The sequence below is a fragment of the Rhinolophus hipposideros genome (genome assembly GCF_964194185.1).
Source record: "Rhinolophus hipposideros genome assembly, chromosome: 1".
Classification (NCBI taxonomy): domain Eukaryota; kingdom Metazoa; phylum Chordata; class Mammalia; order Chiroptera; family Rhinolophidae; genus Rhinolophus; species Rhinolophus hipposideros.
Genome location: NC_138047.1, coordinates 37,085,885 through 37,111,888, shown reverse-complemented (window position 1 = coordinate 37,111,888; position 26,004 = coordinate 37,085,885). Strand labels below are relative to the sequence as shown.

Here is a 26,004-nt window from a genome sequence, read left to right as displayed (position 1 = left end):
CATTTTGAGGACCTGGACATGAGTCTTTCCAGTACTATTTTCCTACATGTAAATAGTAATTTTCAGTACCTAGTTTTGAATTTGATGTGTGACTTCAAAGTTGTGTGGAACAAAAGCAGTAAAAGACTGGTCCAAAGGTTTACTTTTCATGATGATAGTGTTTCATTTCTTAATAAGCTTTCTTTAGAAGTTTTAACCCAAAATACTACTAATATGGGACAAACTCATTTTAGAACGATTTAAAAGAACGCAATCCAAAGGATTAAAATTTGCCAAGAATAAAATTATTCAAAATATGAAATAAGTTCAAGATTATTCCAAAACAGTAGCTCTTCAAATATTTTAAACAAAGGAAATCCACCAAGATGAGCATACAGTTTTGCATGTAGAATAACCTGCAGGGGAAAATATTCATTTGAATGCGTAAATTCTGTTATGCTATTGTTTTAAAAGGTGTTATTAATACATTATTTATCCCTTCAATTCAGCTATCGGGGCTTTGTGAGATGGGTTACCCCTGAGGTTAAATCTGAGCAGATAGGGACTAGCTTTGACCTGTACCTTTGAACGCATCATAAAAATACCAGTCATTTTTGTGGATATTCAATGAAAAGTAACTGAATGAATGATTAGTTTGTTTTGCAACTTATGATATAATCTTCTTATGATGATAAGATGAATAATATGAGAGCTATGTTCCTAAGGGTAAGATAAACTATAAAAGTAAACCAATTTTGTACAGATTATATTTACCTTAAGTTTATCATGGGAAGTATATGGAGCTTCTGGGGCATAGATTCGAAAGATGTCGGCCAAACAACATGCTACAAGGAGACGCACATCTTTATTGGGATTCCTGAGGAAAAATTCAGATGCAAGATGCAAGGCTAGTGGGAGATACTGCTGTTTTTCATCTTCGGAGTCCTGATCCATATCCATAAAAGTTTTTACTACCATCTGTAAAAATGTATAAAAGAAAAATGTAATCAACTCCTGGTATTTAAAAATCAGTGGAGGATATATATATTTTAAAATTATCATTACAACACAAACCAGTAATCAATGATTATCAGAAAACTCACAGTTTTGGTAAATCTTCACTTAAAAATTTGGGTCAAGATCACGAACATGAACAAGTATAAACTTTTGGACTACGTGTAGACATATTATCTGCATTTACACCAGATTTATGAAGAACTTAAGACTCTCATTATTCATTTTTTTTTTCTCATTATTCATTTTATATCTAGTCCAGGTAAAAAGTTCTTGGCCTCACATGCACAACCAAATTAATTTGATATTTTGCAACATCACAATGTTTCTTATTTTATTATCAAAGCTACCTTAGTTTAGGCTCCTTAAAAATTGCTATTTCATTTCACACTTTAATAGGTTTGCAATTCACAAGAAGAAGCCATGTTTAAATATTTTTATGTAGTGGTACTTCTGATTAAAAAATTTTAATTATAAAATAACTGCTGTTGTTATTCATGGTTATAAAATTAACAAATGCACATTTTACAATTACTTTAAAATGCAAAAGAGTATAATTGTAAAAATCCATAATTTCTCAACCTCAGAAAGAACTACTATTTACATTTTTGTGTATTTTATACTGGTCTGTTTTCTCTGTAAAGATGAAAATAACCATACTGTAATTCTTTATTCATTTATCAAATCACAATCATTTCCTCATGCCTTCAAAAATCCTTAAATAAATCACACTTTACCTAACTAGTCACCATTGTCAAGTACTGAATTTGCACTATTTCTATTTTGACAAGATTTTTTTTATCACGAGTAAGTGTTGAATTTTATCAAATATTTTTTCTGCACCTACTGAATGAAGTGATCAGATTTCCCTCTTAACTCTATTATAATAGTAAATCCCACTGACTGATTTCCTAATTTTAATCCAAGTTTTTCATTTGTAAAATCCAATTCTACTCCAAGTTTGCATTCCTAAAATAAAACCAACTAGGTCATAATACTTTTGTATATCACTAGATATGATTTGCTACTATACTGATTCAATTTTTGCATTTATAGTCATAAAAATATTGACCTATAACTTCGTTTCTTAAGACAACCTTGTAAATTTTAGTAGTAAGATTAAAATGGCTGAAATAAATTGGGAAATGATTCCTCATAGGAAAATGATTCCTATGAGAAGTTTGTAGCAAGACTGGTTTTATTTTTCTTCCTTAACTATTTAGTGAAGTTCAAATGATTTTAGAAGGAATCATAACGGAATTTAGAAAATACTCTTAACTGAATGATAATGAAAATATAAACTATCAATACTTGTGGGAATACTGCACTCACGGGAAAAGTGGTACTCAAGGGAAATTTATAGCCTTAAATGTATATAGTAAAAAAGAAGGGATAAAAAAAAAAAATCAGTGAGCTATATTTCCATCTCAAAAAGTTAGAAAAATAACAAATTAAATAAAAAGTTAAAATCAAAGGGGAAAAATCAAGAACAGACATCAATGAATTGGAAGACAAATATACAAAAGAAAACAAATATATAATGAATTGGAAAACAAATATACAAAACAGTGCCAAATGCTGACTACTGGAAAGACAAAATTGACACGTCTCTAGCAAGAATAACTAAAGAAGGGAAGTCACAAACTACCAATATCAGGAACGAAAAAGAGTACATATTATTATACATCCTGATACATTGTGGGGAGGGGACCTGTTAACATGAAAAGAAATTGAATCTGAAATTGAAAACCTTCCCACAAAGAAATCTCCAATGCCAGTTAACTTCACTGGTGAAAAGTCCCCAAAACAGACAACCGTGTAATCTTACATATGTATATTACTAGCTACTCTGCTCAAAATACCAAGCCCTTGCCTGCCATTCTGCTGTTGCAGCTTCATATATTAGTTTAGTTATGTAGTCAGTCAGTATATTGGTTTAGTTATGTAGTCAGTCAGTGAATCTATTTTTTTCTTTTTAATGAGTCTAGTTTTAAAGTACAAACATCTCTGTGTGAGTTGATACTTATTAAGACTTCTATCTTGATTATGCATTAACATTTTAGTAGAGATTATCTAGTTGAAATTAAGAGTGATACAAAAGATAAACACCTCAAGTTTAAGGATTCTTAGAAAAGTAAAGAGCATCAAAATGGAATTTGTGAAGAGAACAAAAATAATCATAACACTCACTTTGGTAGGACTAGCCAGGCCACCTGAAATTATTTTATACACATCCCTTCTACACAGACATAATTCATCTAACCCCAACCAACAAAATATCAAAACTCATGTTTATGGATGAGTAAACTAAGGATCAGTTTAAATCCTCATGCAAGTTGACAAAAGTCAAAGGAGCCTGCAAATGGTAGATATTTGGCCCTTAGCTTAAAGGCAAGAATGAGCCACTGAATTGCTTTGAGCAATAGCATAATATGGTCAGATTTGCATTTCATGAAAATACCTCTTCAGTTAAGAGGTAGCCAGTGAAGGAAACGTCTCACTCACAGGTATGGATCCATCAAAGCTAACTCAGCAAAACTCTCAAGTTATTATAGACATCTTAACAACTATTCTGAAGCAGTCAGAGCAAGTTCAGTGAGAGGTGAGAGATGAAGTGAAATGGGCAAACTGTACCCCCAAATGCCATAACTAAGGAGTTTTAAATTTTATTACAAAGGAAATAGGAGTCATCAAAAAATGATTTTTTGTCAATAGAAAAGATGGAAGGTGTGTGTTTGTTATCTACTGCTTTGCACAAAATGCCCCAAAACTCAGTGCCTTAAAATGACTATAAACATTTATTTACCACACAGTTTTTGTGGATGAAGAATTGGAGTGGCTTAGCTAGGTGGTTTTAGCTTGGAATTTCTCAAGAGATTGTATTCAATCAAAACTACAGTCATCTGAAGGTTTGATTTGTTGAATTATGAATGTTCAGTCTCTACATGTATACTAATCTTTCAACCACAACAAAAATATCCACCCCTCAGGGGTGAAAACATCTAAATTTTGGAGTTAAATAAGCCTTATAATTTTTATATTAAAATGTTGCTTCACTTACTAGGTACATAAATGGACTGCCAGATTAGAATGAACACTGAGCTATTTGCTAAAACATACTTCTTTCCAGTTTCATATAATTGTTTGTAACATAAATTCTCTTATCCAATACACATTTGAGGTAAAACCCGAGAGAAGCAGGCGAGGCAGAAACACAGTTAATGCATTAGCCATTAGAACTACAAAACTTTCAAGTCTACTTAACACACATTCTAATTTTGGAATTCAACACATTAGAGCAATTTCTGAACCTAGAGTTCCAAGATCTGACCAAATTCATCACCTTATTATTGTCTTTTTGTTGCACCTAGATTGTAAATTCCTTTTAAGAAAACTTCAGTATCCTTAAGAGCCCAGACTACTAATTCCAAGTGAATTAGCTTTATACTAAATACAGTTGATAAAACTTATTCTATTGCTATCACACTTTATTTAGGCTCTTCTTACATCATACTCCCAATTTTAGCCTCTTTAATTCTCAAAATCAAAAGCAGTGCTTCTACATTACTCTTAAAAAACCTGTTTTAATGTTACCCCAATTCAAACAATGATTTCCCACTCCCTAGTACCTTATGACATTTAAAACATTATCAATTTATAATTTTATCTTACTTTTATGGTATGACAAAAAAATAAGGTGAAAGTTAAATAAAATACATTACAGTAAGACACACTGCCATTAATCCACTCAACCCCACCCCACCCCCGCTTCGAAACACATCCCATCGTTCTTGCCACTTTCTGAAGACGTTCTGGAAGTCCTCTTTCATGAGTTTGAGTTGCGCTGTTGTGGCTGCCTTAATGTCCTAAATCTATTCAAAACATTTACCTTTCATAGTCATTTTGACTTTAGGGCAGAGCCACAAGTCACATGATGCCAGATCCAGTGAATAGGGTGGATGAGAATACATCGTAATGTTTTTATTGGACAGAAAAGTGTAGTAGCAGAAGTGACGTGTGACACAGAGCCTTTCCATTGTGCCCAAACGTTTGGTGAATGCTGCTGCCGAGAGCCATCCAACCGAAAGGCAGGGATCTTCAATACGGGAAGTGGTGCCTCGAAGTTTGGTAACAGTGTGTGACAAGTTTCAACTTGTTGGGTTCATTCATTTGGGTGTGAGCTACAGTTGAGAGAAGGTGTGTTTTAAAGTGTGCTATAAATCATCCTCCATTATCACAATGCTTCGTGTCACACATCACTTCTGGTATATGGCAATTTCTGTCGAATAAAAACATTACGGTGTGTCCTCATCCACCTTATTCACCAGATCTGCCACCGAATGAATTCTGGCTCTTCCCCAAAGTCAAAATAATTCAGGACATCGAGGCAGGCATAACAGAGCAACTAAAGACTCACGAAAGAGGACTTCCAGAACTGCTTTGAAAGTGGCAAGAATGATGGGATAAATGTGTTGGAATCGAGGGGGAGTATTCTAAGGGGTTTTAACGGCAATGTGTCTTTTACTATAATAAATTTTTTAAATTTACCGTATCATTTGATAATACCTCATATATGTATATATGCACGTGTATATATACATATGTATATTATATGCAAATATGTTACATTAATTTCAACTCTCTAATCAAACTGGGTTTATTCATTATCTTCCAAAGACATCCTGAGCATCTTTATAGCTTTGCACAGAAAAAACTTGCTAACAGAGAAAGCTCAACACTTGCTGAGGAAATATGCGAGTATGTCCTAGAATTGCTTCTACCCCTCACTACATTTTTCACCTCAAACATACTTACTTAAATTTTACCTTCCCTTAAAGTTTCTGTCCAAATTCTACTTCCTCTTCTTAAAGCTCTACTTGACCACCCTAGTCTGAAAGGATCACTGACTACTTTGAACTGAAAACGTACCAATTACAAAGCAATTAGTGTCTCCTTGCTGTGGTTATTAGTATATAAATCATGTGTTCTCAAGAAGATTGTGATCTCCTAAAGACTAGGGGCCATGTTTTACATATTCTACATTTGTCTTATAAAGATATAAGGGCATTATATTTTCTGAAGAAATGAAATGTAATAACTTACTTTTTGAAATGCTCTATAGAGTTCCGTGATTGACCAAGTCTCAGAACAGAATTCTCTCTGAAATTCTGATTTGTAAATAGCTATGCAATAAATATACATTTCAAGACTAAGTGCTAACATTAAGATAAAACAAAAAATTAAAAATAGAATTACCATATGATACAGCAATTCTTTTTGGTATTCATCTGAAAATGAAAACACTAACTCAAAAAGATGTATGTACTCCCATGTTCGTTGTAGCATTATTTACAATAGCCAAGATAGGGAAAGGAAACAACCTAAGTGTTCACTGATAGATGAATGGATAAAGAAATTGTGGTATACATGTATCACAAACACAGTGAATTATTATTCATCCCCCCAAGATAATGAAATTTTGCCATTTGCAATAACATGGATAGACATTGAGGGCATTATGCTAAATGAAATAAGCCAAACAGAGAAAAGACAAATACTGTACAATCTTTCTTATATGTGGAATCTTAAAACACACACAAAAATAGAAAAAAGAACCAAACTCATAGATACAGAGAATAAATTGGTGGTTGCCAGACGCAGGGCATGAGGGGTGAGAGAAACAGGTGAACAGTTGAAAAGTTAGAGTATCCTCTTCCTGAACTCAAAACCCAATCCTAAAGGCCCATTCTACCAACCCCAAACCATTTAATAAGCATATGCTACAAAACTACATTTTTAATGATTTCTGAAAGTTTGTAAATTAGAGAAAATGTTTTCACTTGCATTGAGGCTTCAGAAGTTTTGACTTTGGATTTTGACACAACCTTAGATGTTCTCTAACTTGGGTAGCAGTGAAGTAAAAGGATAAAATGAGTGAAGGCAACATGACACAAAGCAATTCATTACTCTGTAGTTTTACCCTCATATAAAGAAAATTCTCGATTCAGCAAGCATATTTTTACATGTTAAGTATTTGTAGCAGTACTAATAGCTATCATTTATTGTGTTCTGGCTACGTTCCAGGCATGTTTCAAGTAATTTAAATGTACTATTAACTCATCTAATACAATGATTCCTTGTGGGAGGATTATTAACATCCCTATTTAACAGATGAGGAAACTGAGTCTAAGTAGCTTGTTCACAGGCATAAAAATTCAAATCCAGGCAGTGTGATAATTACTCTTACTTACTTCTTACTACTCTTCTCCTATATATTTATGAAGTATATATATAGTATAGTAGGATGAGTAGTAATCCAAAATGACTAGTGAAAAATAAAAGAATATATAGAGAGAGTATACTACGTTATAGTGCTATAACTACTAAGTGGTCATGTTCCCAGGCCAAATTAAAAAAACCTACCTTTCTCACAATGTAGTTAGGTGAAGGTCCGGTAGAGAATTTACAGGGGAGCACGTGGCAGCTTAATAGGTACCTTTAATATATTAAGTTTTCTAGCTTTCCTTTTCCTTGATAAAATGATTCCGACTCTTAAAATGATCAATCATTTTGAGTATAAGGTCTTTTTACTCAAAAATGCAATGAAAAGCAGCTGGCTTTTTTAAAGGTTAAATTAATTAAGATTTGGAAGAAAAAAGGAAAGAAAAAATGGAGTTCAAGTATACAACTGTATATACGTGGGGAAAACCAGATGGGATTAATTATGGTACAAACAGTGAGAGCCAGAGAATAAGCAATAGTAAGTACAGGGAAATTCCCTAGGGGCAAGATGAAACGGGGATGGTGGGAAAGAGTAGACAAAGGCAAAGAAGCAGAACTGGGCAAAGCCTCCCTAAATCAGTTGCCAGAAAATATTTCTGCCCAGAAAAACTTGAAGACTGCTAGGGAAAGGGAAAACCAAAAGTTGATTCTTTGAAAAGATCAACAAAATAAACCAATCTTTAGCTAGACTGACCATGAAAGAGAGAAAGAACTCAAATTACCAGATTCAGAAATGAAAGGGGGACGTTACTACTGACGTTACTAAAATAAAAAGGATTACAAAGGAAAACTACACACAAAGAAAAGCCCAGGCCCAGATTTAATTTAGCTTTACTGCTGAATTCTACTGAACAGTTCAAGAGTACCAATTTCCTCCAAACTCTTCCAAAAAAATAAAAAATGGTGAAACACTTCCAATTCATTTTATGACATCAGTATTAACTTGATTCCAAAACTAGACTAAGATATCACAAGAAAACTATGGACCAACATCTCTTATGTATATGGATGCAAAAATGTTCAACAAAATACTAACAAACCAAATCCAGTAACACATAAAAAGAATTATACACTATGACCAAGGAGGAATTTATGCCAAGAATGCAAGGTTGGTTTAACATTCAAAACTCAATTAATGTAATACATATCAATAGAAAAAGCAAAAATCACATGATCTTAATAGATGCAGAAGAAGCATTTCACAAAATCCAATATCCTTTGATGATAAAAATACTCAAAAAACTAGGAATACAAGGGAAATTCCTCAATATGATAAAGGGCATTTATGAAAAATCCACAGCCAACATACTTAATAGTGGAAAGTTGGATGCTTTTCCACTGAGATTAGGGACAAAACAAGGATATCTGCTTTCACCACTTCTATTTAATGTTATACTGAAGGTTCTAGCCAGGGCAGTTGAGCATATAAAGACATAAAAGGCATTCAGATTAGAAAAGAAGTTATCTCTATTCACAGATTACATGATCTTGTACATAAAAACTTCTTCTAAGGAATCCATTAAAACTGATTAGAATTAATAAATAAGTTTAGCAAAGTTGTGGGATACAAGATCAATATACAAAATTCAATCAAATTTCTAAATACTTGGAATGAACAATCTGAAAATGAAATTAAGAAAATTCCATTTACAATAGCATAAATTAGGAATAAATTTAACAAAATAAGTACAAAATTTATACTCTGAAAACACTGTTGAAAAAAAAATCAAAGATCTAAATAAATGGAGAAACGCCCCATCTTCATAAACTGAAAGACAGCATTGTTAAGATGGCAATAGTCCCCAAACTGATATGCACATTCAATGCAATCCTCATCAGAATCCAAGCTGACTTCTTTGTAGAAATTGACATGCTGATTCTAAAATTCAAATGAAATAGCTGAAACAATCCTGAAAAAGAACAAAGTAGGAGGATTCACATTTCCTGATTTCAAAAACTTACTACAAAGCAACAGTAATCAAAACAGTGTATAAAGTACTCATCAAAGAAAAATATTTTTTTTAAATCTACACATGATGATGGATATTAACTAAACTTATTGTGGTAATCATTTCACACTAGGTAAATCAAGTAATTATGTGGTACACCTCAAACTTATACAGTGCTGTATGTCAATTATATCTCAAAAAAACTGAGGGGAAAAAAAGACAGTGTGGTACTGGCACAAGGACAGACATTCAGATCAATGGAACAGAATTAAGAGTACAGAAATAAACCCACACATCAACGGTCAGCTAATTTTCGAGAAGGGTATCAAAGCCATCCAATGGGGAAAGAACAGCCTTTACAATAAATGGTGCTGGGACAACTGGACATCTACATGCAAAAAAATAAACTTGGACCCTTTCCTCATATCATAAATAAAAATTAACAATTTTTGATAGATTTCAATTTTTGAACAATTTGATCAAAAGAGATAGATCAAAGACCTAAATGTAAGAGCTAAAACTTAAAACTCTTCAAGGAAAACAGGCATAAATCTTTGTGAACTTAGTTTAGGCAATGGTTTCTTGCATATGATACCAAAATATAAGTGAAAAAGTAAAAAATAAATTGGAATTCATGAAAATGAAAAACACCTGTACTTTAAAGGACATCAAGAAAATGAAGACAACCCAGAGAACAGGAGAAAGGTTTTACAAATCATATACCTATCTGATGAGGAACTTGCATCCAGAATACATATGTAAACAACTTTTACAATTCAATAATATAAGGACAACCCAATTTAAAAACGGGCAGTGGATCTGCATAGATACTGCTTCAAAAAAGATATACAAATGGCTAATAAGCACATGAAAAAATTATTGACATTATTAGTTACCAGGAAAATGCAAATCAAAACTACAATGAATGAGATACTACTTTACATCCACTAGGTTGGCTAGAATCAAAAAGTCTCACAATTACAAGTGTTGTTGAGGATGTGGAGAAATTAGAATCTTCACTCACGACTGGTGAGACTATAAAATGGTGCACACACTTTGGAAAAGTTTTTCAGTTCCTCAACTGACTAAACAGAGTTACCATATGACCCAACAATTCCACTATAATATGCAAAAGAAGTAAAAATGGAAGTCTACAGAAAAACTTGTACACAAATGATTACAGCAGCATTATTCCTAACAGACAAAAAGTGAAATTAATCCATCAACAACTGACGAATGGATAAACCAAATATGATTACCCATACAATGGAATATTATTTGGCCATAAAAAAGGAATGAACTACTGATGCTACAAAACAGAGCAATCCTGAAAACATTATGCTAAATTAAAGAAACTAGTCCTGAAATACCACATTACATGATTCTAAATATATGAAATGTCTGAATCAGGGAATTGTACAGTGACAGAAAGTAAATTAGTGATTGCTTAGGGCTGGAGGGGCATATAGGAGTGACAGCTAAAGGTTACAGGGTTTCTTTTTTAGGTGATGAAATTGTTCTATAATTGACTGTGGTGATGGCTGCATATATCTGTGACTATACTAAAACCAATGATTATACACTTTAAATGGGTGAATTATATGGTATGTGAATTATATCTCAATAAAGTTTCTTTAAAAAGAAACAGATGTTAATTCCCATATATTTACACAACAACATTCTTTTAAATGTTAAGGTCTCTTCAAGGTAAAGAAAAGGGTTTAATTGACAAAACTGTGATTCATGAGCCACTTTCCAACATCAGTAAAGAAATTAACTCCAAGGGAAGACACATGGTTGTCCTAGATTTAATAAGCCAAATAAACTGACCATGGCTTTTTCTATATACAACTGGGGATTGACCTCTATAAACATATATTACTCTTTCAACAAGTTCTAGGCAAAGAAGATGGGAAGCAGCGGGTAAAGAGTCACCTAGAGAAACTAAGAAACTCTGCAAAGGCTCAGAGACAGGAAAATCTTCTGCAAGGTAGAGAGCATTCCTTTTATAAAGTGAAAAAGGCTCAGGGAATTATCAAACAGATTTGTTAAGCCACAAAACTATAAAGGCTAGAGGATGAAAACAAAAACCAAAAATCATTAGCTTGTAGTATATAACCCTTAAGTATGAATGTGGGGGAGGAAGAAAGAGAGAGAATAAATATACCTATTTTCAACAGAAGAAAAAAAAAGTTTACTTCAGAGAAAATATTTTATATAGGTTACGTTGTTGGTAAGTAGAGGATCCAGGATTCAGACATAAATCATCAGATTCTCAATTCAGAATTCCCAGACTAAGCATTTATATTTACACTTCACTCTGTCTCAAAGACCCAATTAATATCCTGGCATCACAGTTCCTTCTTCAGAGTGACCAGCTCCAGCTGAAGTACTAAGTGAAGGCGAAAGAAACAGAATGGGTTGTGGAAGAAGGAAGTTAATTAAGGCCCTATGACCAGTACACAATGAGGGCTGTAAGCAGCTACGCATGCAATTCTCGTGTCCCTGCTTGTTAACATCTGTGTGCTGGTGTATTAACCAATTTATTTTTTCTTTCCTCCTATTATTTTCAATGAGGATTGTCAGTAGTGACTTCTAACTTATGTATTTAGGGACTGGCAAACTTTTTCTGTAAAGGACAAGAAAGTAAATGTTTTAGGTTGCCTGTGCAGGCCATCAGCTCTCTGTAATAACTACTTAACTATATCTACCAAAAAGCACATACATTGTTCATAGAAGTGTTATTCATAAAAGCAAAAAACTATTAATCCAAATATATTAATCCAATAATAGTATGGATAAAGTTTGGTATATTCATACAATGAAAAAAAATTACTGCAACCCATAAGAATATGGATAAATCTCAGACATAATATTTAGCAAAATGGCCAGACATAAAAGAGTATATACCGCATGATTCGATTTATATGAAATCATGGTGGCAAAACTAATGTATGCTGATAGAGATCTATCTCTGGAGAGGAAACATAAGGCAGCCTGCGGGGTGCCAGAAATATCCTACGTCATGATCTAGATAATGGCTGTGTGTGTATATATACATATATAAAAATTAACACAAGGTTTATGCACTTTACTATATGTAAATTAAATACATATTTTAAAAAGAGGTAAAACACACAGTTAATGCCACATACATCATCTCCTATTCCCTGTGACTACATTTTTCAGGCTGTACCTATGGTTGAAAATGTCAGAAGAAAAAGTCAGTAAACTTTAAAAACAAACAATAGGAATTATCAAATTTGAAGAACACATAGACAAATGTTTGGAAAAAAATTAGAGCCCCAGTGATCTGCGGGCAATACAAAACAATCTAACGTGATTCACCACTTAGCTAGATGAGGTGAGAGCCTATCCTCAAGATTTAAAATCTTCCGCATCTACCTAAAATGAGTAAATCTGATACTTAGAGCGTGGTACCACCTCAGCCAAACAAGAAAAGTCAAAATTAGGACTAAGAGGACAATAAATCTAACTTCGATAGACAACATAAACAATATATAAATAATAAACATTTGGGGTTTTCCATGCTAAAAAATATATAGGAAGGGGAGAAGGATGAATGAGCAGAAAGCACAGAGGATTTTTACAGCAGGGAAAACTCAGTACTTTTATTTGTCCACATCCACAGAATGCACAACACTAAGAGTACACCCTCAGGTAAACTATGGACTTTGGGTGGTTATGATGTGTCAATGTAGGCTCAGGACTGGTAACAAACTTATCATGCTGGTAAGTGATACTGATAATGAGAAGGCCACGTATGTGTCGGGGTGGGGTTATGTACATGAGAAATGTCTATACCTTCCCCTCAAATTTGTTGTGAAACAAACTGCTCTAAAAAAATTAATTCTGTATAAAAAATCATGTTTTAAAAGGTTACTTAATGACATGGATATACTCATGCTATATTGCTCCAGGAAGCAGAACAATACATTTACAGTATAATTCAAATTTCATTAAAAAAGTAGGAATATGGACGTGGGTGATGATGATGTGTTAATGTTGGCCCCCTGATTGTAATGACTCTGGTGCTGCACGTGACGTGTTGACCGGAGGAGGTGGGGCAAGAGGGAGAGGCAGGGAGTTGTTGGCAACTCCGTACTTTCCACCTAATTTTGCTGTGAACACCTCTAAAACAGAGTCTAGTTTAAAAAAAAAAAAAGGCATTAACAATTAAATAACAGACAAAAAAATATAGGAAAACAAAGAATTGAGGTAGCAGCAGTGTATAATCCAGAAAATCAGACAAAATATCAACGAAAAGATGAGAATTGGATATAGTAGACAAAATTACATAACATTACTCCAAGAGATCTAAAACCAATTTCATTTTATTACTGCCTGATGATTTTTACCTCTTTCTTCAAAGCTATTTAGGTATATGCTTTAAAAAGAAAACCATTTTCTAAACGTCTTCCAGAAACTAAGTAGCCTCTTTATATACCCTGAATCATTCCTTATGAATCTCAAGTTAAACACTTTTATTTAATGATTTTCTTCTTGCAGAAGAAGAATTCACCTCTACAATATCACAGTGGCTAGATGAAGGATATTTAATTCAACAAACATTTGAATTATAGGAAAATTACACATAGCCACTGAATTTAATATTCAAGTATTAACAAAATAATTTGACATCAATTTATTAATGTTTACTTATAGAATTCCTATCATAGAAGTTCTAGGAAATTTTAGAAAAATACACACTGAATATATGTTGACAAAAATCCAATTCATATTTTCATAATCTAGTACATAACATTCTAACCACTCTTTTAAGTTTTATTCATTGCAAAAAACACACTGAATATATGTGATAAAAATCCAATTCATAATAATCTAGTACATAAATTCTACTAACCATGCTTTTAAATTTTACTCATCTGTAGCCTTCACACCTAGTGTCCCATGACGAAACTCTAAGCAACTAACAGATTTATTCAGACAGCATCAATTAGAAATGGATTACTGTTCAATGGAATATGCTATCTGGTCTGGACAAAAAGATAAAAAGATTCCACAAACTGACCACAAAGAAAGGGTGGTATTCATGTGCTTAAGAAACTGCGTGGTCACTTAGCTTTGTTAATCATGCAAAACCACGATTAGACACATCACTCTTCAGCTCAAATGCCTGAGAGATTTTTTTTAAATTTTAAATTCCTTTCTTTGGTATTTAAGGACTTGAACAATTTCATAGGCACTGTCCTCTTTTTTTCCTCCCAAACTACTCTCTTTTAAGATCCTCTAGCTTTAGCAAAACTGTTCTACTCATTTTTTTCTAACACACCAAGCCTGCTACTGCCTCTCAGTCTTTGTTCCTGCTAGTCATCTGTCTGGCATGTTTTACCACCCATTTGCCTACCAAAGTCTGAATCTTCAAATCTCAGTCCAACTGTCACCTCCAAACATGAAACTTTTCATGACCATCACAATTCTTAGTATCTCTTTATTCAAAGAAACAGATGCAAGCCTAGCACATAATTGGCATTTAACTTACGATAAGTTATATGATAACCTCAAATATTCATCATATAAATGGAAATCCATTCCAGTGTTAGTCTAGTATAAATCCCTTTTCCTCTAATGGATTAATGTTATTAAAAATTGGCTTTATCAGCACCAATCACGTGACCCTACTTTGGTTGTTTTAAATGTTTGATCTTAATGATAATTTTATAACATGAAAAACAACACATACTATGACAGTTCCCAACTTTTAAAATATCACATAATATACAAAAGATATACATTGGTAATCTCCGAAGGCTGAGGGTCTCTATGTTTAGGCACACCTGTAACTACGTAGACGCATACCAATTGGGAGGCTCTGCTTTAATATGAAAGAGACCAAATGCCAATAGCAAGGGAAAGAAATTTTGTAAACTCCTTCATTATGTTTGTGTTTGGCTTTCTATTGAAATCGTTATCTAGAAACTTCTTGATTTACTGTTTTCAGCAAATAAAAATTTGTTAGTTTTTTATATAATGTACAAACTCCACTCATTTTATCTTTGTGCTCACACTAGAATATAATGCCATTAATGAATTTTATTTCTCGAGTTAGTTTTTTAAATTAAACACTTCTTTGCTTGAGGTTGTTGGCAAGTGGAAGTATGTCCATGCTAATTCCCTGGTCAAAAAGACCAAAATATGAATTAAAAAATGGCCATAACTACGTATCTATCAACAATTACTTTAAGTGTAAATGGATTAAATGCTCCAATCAAAAGATAGGGTGGCTAAATGGATAAGAAAACAAGACTCATACATATGCTGCCTTCAAGAGACTCACTTCAGATTGAAAGACACACGGACTGAAAGTAAAGGGATGGGAAAAGATATTTCATGAAGATGGAGACAAAGAAAAATAAGCTGAAGTGCAATACTTACACAGACAAAAAACACTTCAAGGGGCGGACAGGTGGCTCAGTTGGTTATAGCGTGATCTCTGGGCAATGGGGCTGCCAGTTTGATTCCCACATGGGCCAGTGAGCTGCGCTCTCCACAACCAGAATGAAGTCAATGAGCTGCCGCTCAGCTCCTGGGTGGCTCAGTTGGTTGGAGCACGTCCTCTCAACCAAAGTTGCCAGTTCGACTCCCGCAAGGGATGGTGGGCTGCGCCCCCTGCAACTAATAACCGCAACTGGAACTGGAGCTGAGTTGTGCCCTCCACAACTAAGACTGAAAGGACAACAACTTGACTTGGAAAAGTCCCGGAAGTACACACTGTTCCCCAATAAAGTCTTGTTCCACTTCCCCAATAAAATCTTTAAAAAAAAAAAAAAAGCTTTTAAAACAAAGGCTGTGAGAAGAGACAAAGAAGCACCCAGTAATGCCATTTCTGGGTATTTATCCGAAGAAACCCAAACACTGCCTCAAGGGGATGTGTGCAATCCGACGATATCTGACAAGTTAGCAAACGCATCCTAGAAAAAGCGCTACACACCTCACTGCTGAATATCACTACGGTCACCTTCAAAGACCTCTCCTTGGGAAGCTATGCACTGATGCCAGCGCCAAAGCAATTCTGGAATTCTTTCTGGAATGGCCATCAGGGCTGTCATCGGATTACCCTTGATGTCCTGAATGTCATCAAAATGTCTTCCTTTCAATATTTCCTTTCTCTTTGGGTAAAGAAAGAAGTCACTGGGGGCCAGGTCAGGTGAATAGGGAGGGTGTTCCAATACAGTTATTTGTTTACTGGCTAAAAACTCCCTCACAGACAGTGCCGTGTGAGCTGGTGCGTTGTCGTGATGCAAGAGCCATGAATTGTTGGCAAAAAGTTCAGGTCGTCTAACTTTTTCACACAGCCTTTTCAGCACTTCCACATAGTAAAACCTGGTTAACTGTTTGTCCAGTTGGTACAAATTCATAATGAATAATCCCTCTGATATCAAAAAAGGTTAGCAACATCGTTGCAACAAGTTCGCAAACTTAACTGTCCGACCTCGTATACACACACATACATATATGTGTGTATGTAGAGACACACACACATATACTCCTATGCACACACTGATTTAATACAAACAGAAACAAGTAACCAATTGTATATAAAATTTATAACAACCCCTCAGACAAAAGAATTCAAATTCATGTAACTAATAAACATAGTACTCTATGTAACATTGATGGGACAGAAAGAACTGCAAAGAAATCTTTCAAGGGATACTGGTATAGTAGTTCTGAATTTTTTTTGTTTACAGTAGGGTAGTACAAATAAATGAATTTATCAAAGTTAAGGGATAACAGTGTTTACAAGAGAATGACACAAGTATAGAATGGAGGAGGATAAAGGAAAACTGTGGTGCTGGATGATTTTAATTGAAGGTAACAGAATGAACTAATGATATAAAGTATACATGTATATTTTCTAGCTCTATATACTGAAAGGGCCTGAAATCACATCCTAGTAACAATGTGAACACAATGCCCATGCCCAGATCTCGGTTTATAAACACTACTCCCTACCAAAATGGAAACAGGGCTACTTGGAGATAATAACCTATCCAAATCTTGGGCAGGGAAGCATAAGGTGAACATCTTGTACCAGAAAACAAAGAAGTGCTCAGACTCATAGAGCGATATGTCAAAAAAACAAAGTTTCAAAAAGACACCCAAATGAGCATGCTCAATTGGGACAATTTGACTCTCAAAAGGAATAAAGACAGGAATGGATTATAATGCATTTATAAAGAATCCATGAGTAATTTTTAAAAATGGATGCAGATTCTTTACAGAATGCCAGCTTGTATATAAAAGTCCATGTAGAAGGAATGATAGAATTAAAAAGTCAACATTTGATAATCATCAATATGGATGATAAAGAAGTTAAGTAAGAATTGTTGAAAACAAGTTATTTTTACAAACCATCACCACATATTACTTATTAATTGCAAAGGGGAAAAGGTACCTTTACAATGGAGAGTGTTGGCCAACTGTGATCAAACTTAGCATAATCAATAGGACAAAATGACATTATTTGTCTCCTGATATAATTATAATGCAAAGGGACCTAACTACACAATACTACTTACGCAGCAGTATATGTGCCCAAAAAAGTTCAACCTGGATCTAAGCAAAAGGAAACGAGACAAAAACAGATTATAGAACTCCTATAAGACAAATGCTTCAAAAATGTCATGTCATGAACAACCTCCCCTGCCTCCCCCCACAAAAATGGTGACATGATAAAAAGAGACATGACAAATGCATGTAGTCCTACACTGGAACCTAACTTTTAAAAAATTCATTTTTAGGGCAACTGGGAGAATTTTATTACGGATAGTATAACAGATATCTCTATATCAATGTTAAATTTCTTGTGTGATACAATTATAATTGTGATACAGCAGGAAAATGTCATTATTTGAGGAATGCTGAAGCATTCAGAGATGGAATCTTATGTCTTCAAGTGACTCTCAAACAAAAAAGTATGTTATGTCTGTCTTTTGTGTGTGTGTAGAGACAAAAGCAAGCAAGAGTAAGAAATGTTTTATCTGAGCAAAGGGTATGGGTGTTAAAGGTAGTTTTTTCCACCTTTTCTAAAATGCTTCCAAAAGTTGAGATAGCAGGATGGAATTTTTTTTTTTTTTTATTGGAGAAGGGGAACAGGACTTTATTGGGTACAGTGTGTACTTCCAGGTTTTTTTTTTTTCAAGTCAAGTTGTTGTCCTTTCAGTCTTAGTTGTGGAGGGCGCAGCTCAGCTCCAGGTCCAGTTGCTGGTTGCAGGGGGCTCAGCCCACTATCCCTTGCGGGAGTCGAAACCGGCAACCTTGTGGTTGAGAGGACGCGCTCCAACCAACTGAGCCATCCCGGAGCTCAGCGGCAGCTCAGCTCAAGGTGCCGTTGTTCAATCTTAGTTGCCAGGGGTGCTGCCCATGATCCCTTGCGGGACTCGAGGAATTGAATCGGCAACCTTGTGGTTGAGAGCCCACTGGCCCATGTGGGAATCGAACCAGCAGCCTTTGGAGTTAGAAGCATGGAGCTCTAACCGCCTGAGCCACCGGGCCGGCCCAGAAAAATTTCATCATTATAATCAGCCAGTAATGCTTTCCAGTAAAAATTCAAATAATACAAGAAAAAGCGTTCTAAGATCAAATCATAACCCTCTCCCATAATTTTTCCATAACTAGCACATAAAAAAATTTCTACATATTTTTCCTAAGTTTTAAAAATAAATTTTACAAATCTAGTAAATTAGCTGCAAATATACACTGTTGTTTTTGAGATGAAATGTTTTTCAAGTTTACAAGTATACCACAAAGCGTACACTTGGTATACTTTGACTTGGCATGAGAGCTCCTGTGGTAGCTGAAAGATGCTATAAATTATTTCCAACTTCTTCCATTGAGAAGTAGGGTCAATTTTTCTCCCCATGAATGGTGGCTGAACTATACTATTTTAACCAGTAGAGTAAGTTAGAAGTGACACTACCAATTCTGAACCAAGCCTTCATAAGTACTGGCAACTTCCTCATGTTGTCTTAGAGCCCTGAGTCCAACTATGCTGTTGGAGAGACCACGTGAAGTAGCCTAAGAATACCACACACACAGGAAAGAGGGCCCAGCTGAGTCCAGTCTTTCAGCTGTTTCTACCAAGGCACCAAGTGTTTGAGAAGCCAGTTGAACCTAGACCAGTCTAGTCACCAGTTGAATACCACTGAGAGAGCCCAGTAAGTAATGTGGAGCAGAATAATCAAGTCAAGCCCTGCTCGAATTCCTGATCCACAAAAACTGTGAGATAATAAGGAAAGTTGCTCACAGTAGACAAAATGTGGAAGCAACCCAGGTATGAACAGATAAACAAAAGACGTTACATACATACAATGGAATATTATCCAGCCTTAAAAAGAAAGTAAATTCTAACTCGCACTATAATACAGATGAACCTTGAAGACATTATGCTAAGTGAAATAAGCCAGTCACAAAAGGACAAACATTGTATGATTCCACTTACAGAGTAGTAAAATTCATAGACAGTAATTAGACTGGTGGTTGCCTGGGCTGGGGGAACTGGAGAATAATAATTGTTTAAAAGGTACAGAGTTTTAGGTGAGGAATATGAAAAAGTTCTGGAGGTGTGGATGGAGATGATGGTTACACAACAATGTGAATGTATTTACTGGCATAGAATTACACACTTAAAAATGATTAAGATGGTAAATTTTATGTTATATATATATATATATATATATATATATATATATATATATATATTACCACAAAAATAATTCACTGTTTTAAACTACTGGGTTTGGGGGACAGTTTGTTACACAGCAACTGATAACCACAACAGTTCCTCTATGCAAATGGAAATCTAAAATAAGAACTGTGGTGCACTAAGTATTACTTTACAAGCACATACCGGCTATATTTTAGGACTTAATTTTTAAAAATCTTGCATCTCTACTTAATTTTTTAATTTCTTGGCAGAATTTTCTGCATTAATACAAATGTTAAAATATACAAGCAAAATTTACTTGAAATTACATACTGAATTTCCTATAAAATTAGCATATTATGTGGCAATTGGGGATAAATAAAAATCATTTATGGAAGTGAAAATAATTAAGACCAAACTAAGTATTTCTGGGGTCCACCTGGAGGGAAGGAAAGGAAAGAATTCATGGTCTTCCTGCACCTAATCTATTTCTCCCTTCTCCTAACCTAGGTTTGATGAGAAAAAGGGGATACCCTACCTTAAATTAAGTCCACCATATCCTAATTCCTACTAAACTACCAAAGAGACCAGACTATAGAAAGCAGAAGTAAGAATGTGGGGAAGAGGGAGAATGGTTGATGCAAAGAGAAAGATTACTGAAAAACACACAGACACACAAAACACACCTAAGTAAAACCTGGTGAGAGAAAATAGGGGACATTTTCAGAACAATAAAACTATTATTTCATCTTTCTTAATTCTTCGCACTAAGGTAATAATTATGATTTGATTCTGTGACAGAATAAATATAGCAGATTTGGGTGTGGAGTTGTAGCAAGAGAGCTTTCTGGGGCACTGAGCTCTGAGACCAGGTAATAATAAATGGACATAAGAAATTTCACCGTCCATCCCTCCCTCTAAAAACCAAGGCGGGAGCAATGCTAGTGTGACTGTGAGGCAGCTGCATCTCTCTCACCAGGACCTCACCATCTTGGACATTACCAGGTTGGCTCTACTCTCACACAAAGTCATCAGCAGACAAGCCACAATTATCAGAGGTACAATTGGTCATGTCGCTCATGGAAAATCTAGTTGTATAAAAGCTATTTCTGGAATTTACACTGTCAGGTTAAAAAATGAATTGGAAAGAAATATTCCAATCAAGCTTGGATACACTAATGCCAACGTTTATAAACTTGATGATGCAAGCTGTCCTCAGCCAGAAAGTTACAGATCCTACAGAAGCAGTATACCTGATGAGTTTCCTACAGACATCCCAGGGACCAAAGGGAACTTCAAATTAGTCAGACATGTTTCCTTTCTTGACATTCCTGGCCACGATATTTTGATGGCTACTATATTGAATGGTGCAGCAGTGATGGATGCAGCTCTCCTGTTGGTATCTGGTAATTAATCTTGTCCTCAACCTCAGACTTCTGAACACCTGGCTGCCATAGAAATTATGAAGTTGAAACATATTTTGATTCTACAAAATAAAATTGATTTGGTAAAAGAACGTCAGGCTAAATAAAGAACAGTATGAACAGATCCCTGCATTTGTGTAAGGTACAGTAGCAGAAGGAACTATTATTCAATTTCCGCACTGAAATACAATATTGAAGTTGTCTGGGAGTATATTCTAAAGAAAATTCTAGTACCTCTAAGAGACTTTGCTGCAGAACCCCGATTTATTGTTATTAGGTCCTCTGATGTCAACAAACCTGGTTGGTGGTTGATGACCTTAAAGGTAGGTGGCTGGCGGCAGTATTTTAAAAGTATTAAAGGTAGGCCAGAGATAGAAGTCAGACCTGATGTTGTTTCCAAAGATAGTGAGAGAAAACTTACGTGTAAACCAATCTTTTCCAAAATTGTATCACTTTTTGCACAATAAAATGATCTTCAATATGCTGCTTCAGGGGGTCTTATTGGAGTTGGAACAAAAACTGACCCCACTATGTGCACAGGGAAAGAGACAAAAAAAAGCAGCAAAGAATGAAGTGCTGCTGGTGAACAGGGATTCCTTAGGATCCTTGTCGACAGAAAGAGTTAGTGCAGTTAAGGTCGATTTGGGCAAGATAGACCTCACTAATCTTGTGGGCGTGGAAATAGGAGAAAAAAATTTCCCTTAGTTGAAGAGTTGAAAAACACTGGCTTTTAATTGGGTCAGATAAGAAGAGTAACCATCAAGCCAACAGAAGATGACTGAAGAATATCAGTTAAAAAATACATTTGGATGAAGTCAGGTTTCTTTTAACAACCTAGGGGTGTAATTTCAAAGCAATACTGGGGAATACATTTATTTCACAGCTCATTACCTTAGAAGCTGTAAAGTTGTTATCATTTTTCGTGAAGAAAATTTAATCTATACTAGAATAAATAATACGATCTACAATAAATGTCAAAATTGGCATATTGATGGATTTAATCCACATTTAGCAGAAAAGGAACACTGCTAAACAGTGTCAAATGTGTACATCAATTCAAGCTTAAAATGAAACTGCTGTTACAACCAGCCTTTGCCATATATCACTGGACGTATTTGAAATAAAGTTTTCCTTATTTTTCAAAAAATTAATATAAAATAAAAACCAAGGCTTATCAAGGTCTTCCCATCTCCAAAATAGCAAGAAAGGAAGGAACAAAAATGTGTGTGGCGCATAGCTCTGTAGTAATACATGATCTGGGAAAGACTGCGTATTCACAAACTGTGGGCAGAATCATTTAATGGAATTTTGTATGAACCGTTTATAGATGTATTTTCAAGGTGTTATAAAACTTATCAGACATTCTGCATTAGTTTCAGAACCCTTAACTATACAGGAGGAAGGCTATTTGTGAACTATAGACTATTTTGGGGGGGAAGGGAACAGGACTTTATTGGGGAACAGTGTGTACTTCCAGGACTTTTTCCAAGTCAAGTTGTCGTCCTTCCAATCTTAGTTGTGGAGGGTTCAGCTCAGCTCCAGGTCCAGTTGCCGTTTTCTAGTTGCAGGGGGGTGCAGCCCACCATCCCTTTCAGGAGTCGAACCGGCAACCTTGTGGTTGAGAGCTCATACTCCAACCAACTGAGTCATTTGGCACTAGCCCACGTGGGAATCGAACCAGCAGCCTTCGGTGTTAGGAGTACGGAGCTCCAACCCCCTGAGCCACTGGGCCAGCCCCTTAACTATAGATCTTGACGCTTAATGTAACAATGGTAAACTGTCTACTGGCCTTCCAAACAGCTAACTGACTTCTGTATGTCTCTTAATATTTCTGTCAATTAATATATAATTGTAATTTATCTAAGTAAGAAAACTGTTAATAACAATTTTCAGCTTTCTATGACTAGGGTTGGTCACAACCTCTCAGACCCAGCTTCTTCACTTGGAAAATTAGAACAAAACCAAATAACTTCTAAACTGCCTTTTATTTCTAAAATTCTAAATACGTACACTACCATCACTGGTATTCAATCTCAGGTAAGGTACCTAGTTGCAATTCAAAATATTTTCAAATTATCCTTCATTTTCAAAAATAAAAATATTTCTCTAATTCAATATTAACACAAAATATTCATTTGTTCCTTCAACTAATATTTGTTGAGCACCTAATTATGTGTCAGGCATTAAACTTGGCCCTGGGAAGATACAAAAATAAATAAACAAAGACATGGTACCCACATTCAGGAAGCATGCAGAGAAGTTGGGGAGACAAACTAAACATATACATAAGTTTAATATCACAATTATAATAAGTGATATGAAGGAATTAAAAGAGTACATAAGGGAGAATCTAAGAGACTTCCCTTAAGAAGAACAAATGAATGACAAATGAACAGAGAGGAATGGTACATATGGGCTACATAATGTGGAAATCTGTCAAGGCAGAAATAAACACGGCATGTTCAAGAAACTGACAGAAAACCAGTGTGATTGGACATAAAAATATTTACAGTAGTTTTTTAGAAACAGAAGTTAAAACTTCTAATATGAAAGTATATCTTAGGTCTTCAAGACATACTCTAAGATTTTCAAGGACGTTTCAAAGCATCAAGGAAGCTTCAAAGCATCATGAGTTTCTCTCTAATGTTAAAAACAAAACAAATAAAACCCAAAAAACGCTGTCCTGTATCTCCTCCCTGCAAAAGACCAAAGTAACCCTCCTTGATTTGCTTCTCTTTTCACTTTACTGTTTTCAACTGCATAATAAAAATCACAACTTCTTAGTTCTACTTTGATTCCTTAGAAGAAGGCTTTAAGAATAAAAATAAATGTGATGCTATTGCCCTGCCTCTGCCACTAACCTGCCCTATGACTGATCTTGGTAAATGTTCGTTGGCAACTTTGGGCTTAACCTTTATCATCTGTCAAATAAGGAGAGTTTCAGAATTTCTTTTAAGATCCTTCTAACTCTAAAATTATGGTTCTACTCTAAAAATGCTTGTTCCATTCTTTAAACTGATGGGAATTAGACCAAATACCTCTGAATTCCATTAATCAAGATTTTACTTGCCTTTAAGCCCTCTTTGTATTTATACAACTGTTGAACATTGTTGCCATGTTATAATAAATTACTAAATGTATAAAATTTGCCCAGAACTATGGGTCTAATAAACACAAATTATCAAAAATACAGTTAAAATTGCTTAAAAATCTACACTTCAAAGGTGACAGTAATACTTTAACAGGGACCCCTAAAAAATCAAAGTAGTACCAAGTCAAAATAGAAAGGCAGGAAGGAGGAAGGCAAAATCTTAAGAATTCTTGAGAATAGCAAAATTTTAACAGCAGGACATTTAAATTGGTTAATATATATGACAATGTCAACTTACTAAAGAACTCATGACAAATGGATATTATAACCCAATGTTCATTCTAGACTTAGTTCTATGTCCATTTACAGTTGACAGCATTTCTGGTATTTAATCTACTTTAAAGTGGAAAATGTATACATAGTTGTAACTTTTTTTAAACCAGCTTATCCATCACTAGAATTCAAGGTTTCAATATCTTTAATATTGTAACAATAAAAAAGATCCATAAAGTTTTTACTTAACAGCTTTTAATTTCATAATTTTTCAGCATCTCAAAATACTCAATATAACCTTAAGAAGCATCAATTAAGCACCTCACTTCATGTAAAATCTTTAGTATCAAGATTTCTATGAAAGGTTTTGTCCTATTCCTTCCAAAGAGGCAACAAGTAAATAGATCTTAAACTAAACTACAAGAATATTTTAAATATTCACAAGCACTCACATCACTGTAAACATTTACTAGGCACACTATACTAAGCTCTAAGAGCAAAGGGGCAACATCATTTCCTAAAAATACATTTTAACCAAGTTGCTCAAAGTAGAAACACTGTCAACATTGTTTCTTCCCTTACCTCCCACCAAGTCTGATTCTAACTCTGAATTGTCTCCTAGATCACCCTCTATCTCTTTATTCCCACAATCATAGACCTACCTCAAGATTTCAGCATCTTTCCCCTAGACTATTATTAACAGTTCCCAGCTGGACTCCCTGCTTCCAGCCTTTCCCTGCTCCAACCTAGCCCCAACTGTGACAACCAAATGTCTTCAGCACTGGTAAATATCCTTTGGGGGTCAAAGATGCCCTGGTTGAGGAGCACTGTATCAAGTTAATCCTTAACAAGAATGCATTTATTTTTTATTTTTTTAAACTTTTATTTTAAGTGTGTTTTTCCAGGCCCATCAGCTCCAAGTCAAGTAGTCATTTCAATCCAGTTGTGGAGGGCGCAGCTCACAGTGGCCTGTGTGGGTATCAAACCTGCAACCTTGTTAAAAGCAGGTGCTCTAACCAACTGAGCTAACTGGCTGCACGCAAGAATACATTTATTTTTTTTTTTAAGGCTGTGGCCACAATCTATGTCCATGCAACAGAAAGCAAAAAATTGACCAACATAACTCTGAAATTTACAACCTTGACCTAATAAACTAAATAAGTTGACTCCTTATAAAAAGAGCCATTATATTCTCTTTTAAAACCCTTTGGAACATATGGACCTAAGACATCATCTTACTTTAAGTCTGAATTTTGAAGTCAGTACCTTCTGTCCAAGTCTAACCATACTATAGACACATTT

The 26,004-nt window shown here is 34.8% G+C and overlaps 1 protein-coding gene and 1 pseudogene across 3 annotated transcripts in view; one reads left to right on the top strand and one right to left on the bottom strand.

Moving 5' to 3' along the window:
* PDS5A (PDS5 cohesin associated factor A) overlaps nt 1-26,004 on the bottom strand; it is a 107,269-nt gene that overhangs the window by 79,575 nt on the left and 1,690 nt on the right. For both annotated transcript variants that reach the window (XM_081061687.1, XM_081061688.1), the window contains exon 3: nt 754-957. In XM_081061687.1, the coding sequence (XP_080917813.1) occupies nt 754-957 (204 nt within the window). The remainder of the gene's footprint in view (nt 1-753; nt 958-26,004) is intronic.
* On the top strand, nt 4,953-22,043 carry LOC308495865 (eukaryotic translation initiation factor 2 subunit 3-like; annotated as a pseudogene). The gene is made up of 2 exons: nt 4,953-5,121; nt 20,844-22,043. The product of its transcript is annotated as a eukaryotic translation initiation factor 2 subunit 3-like (transcript).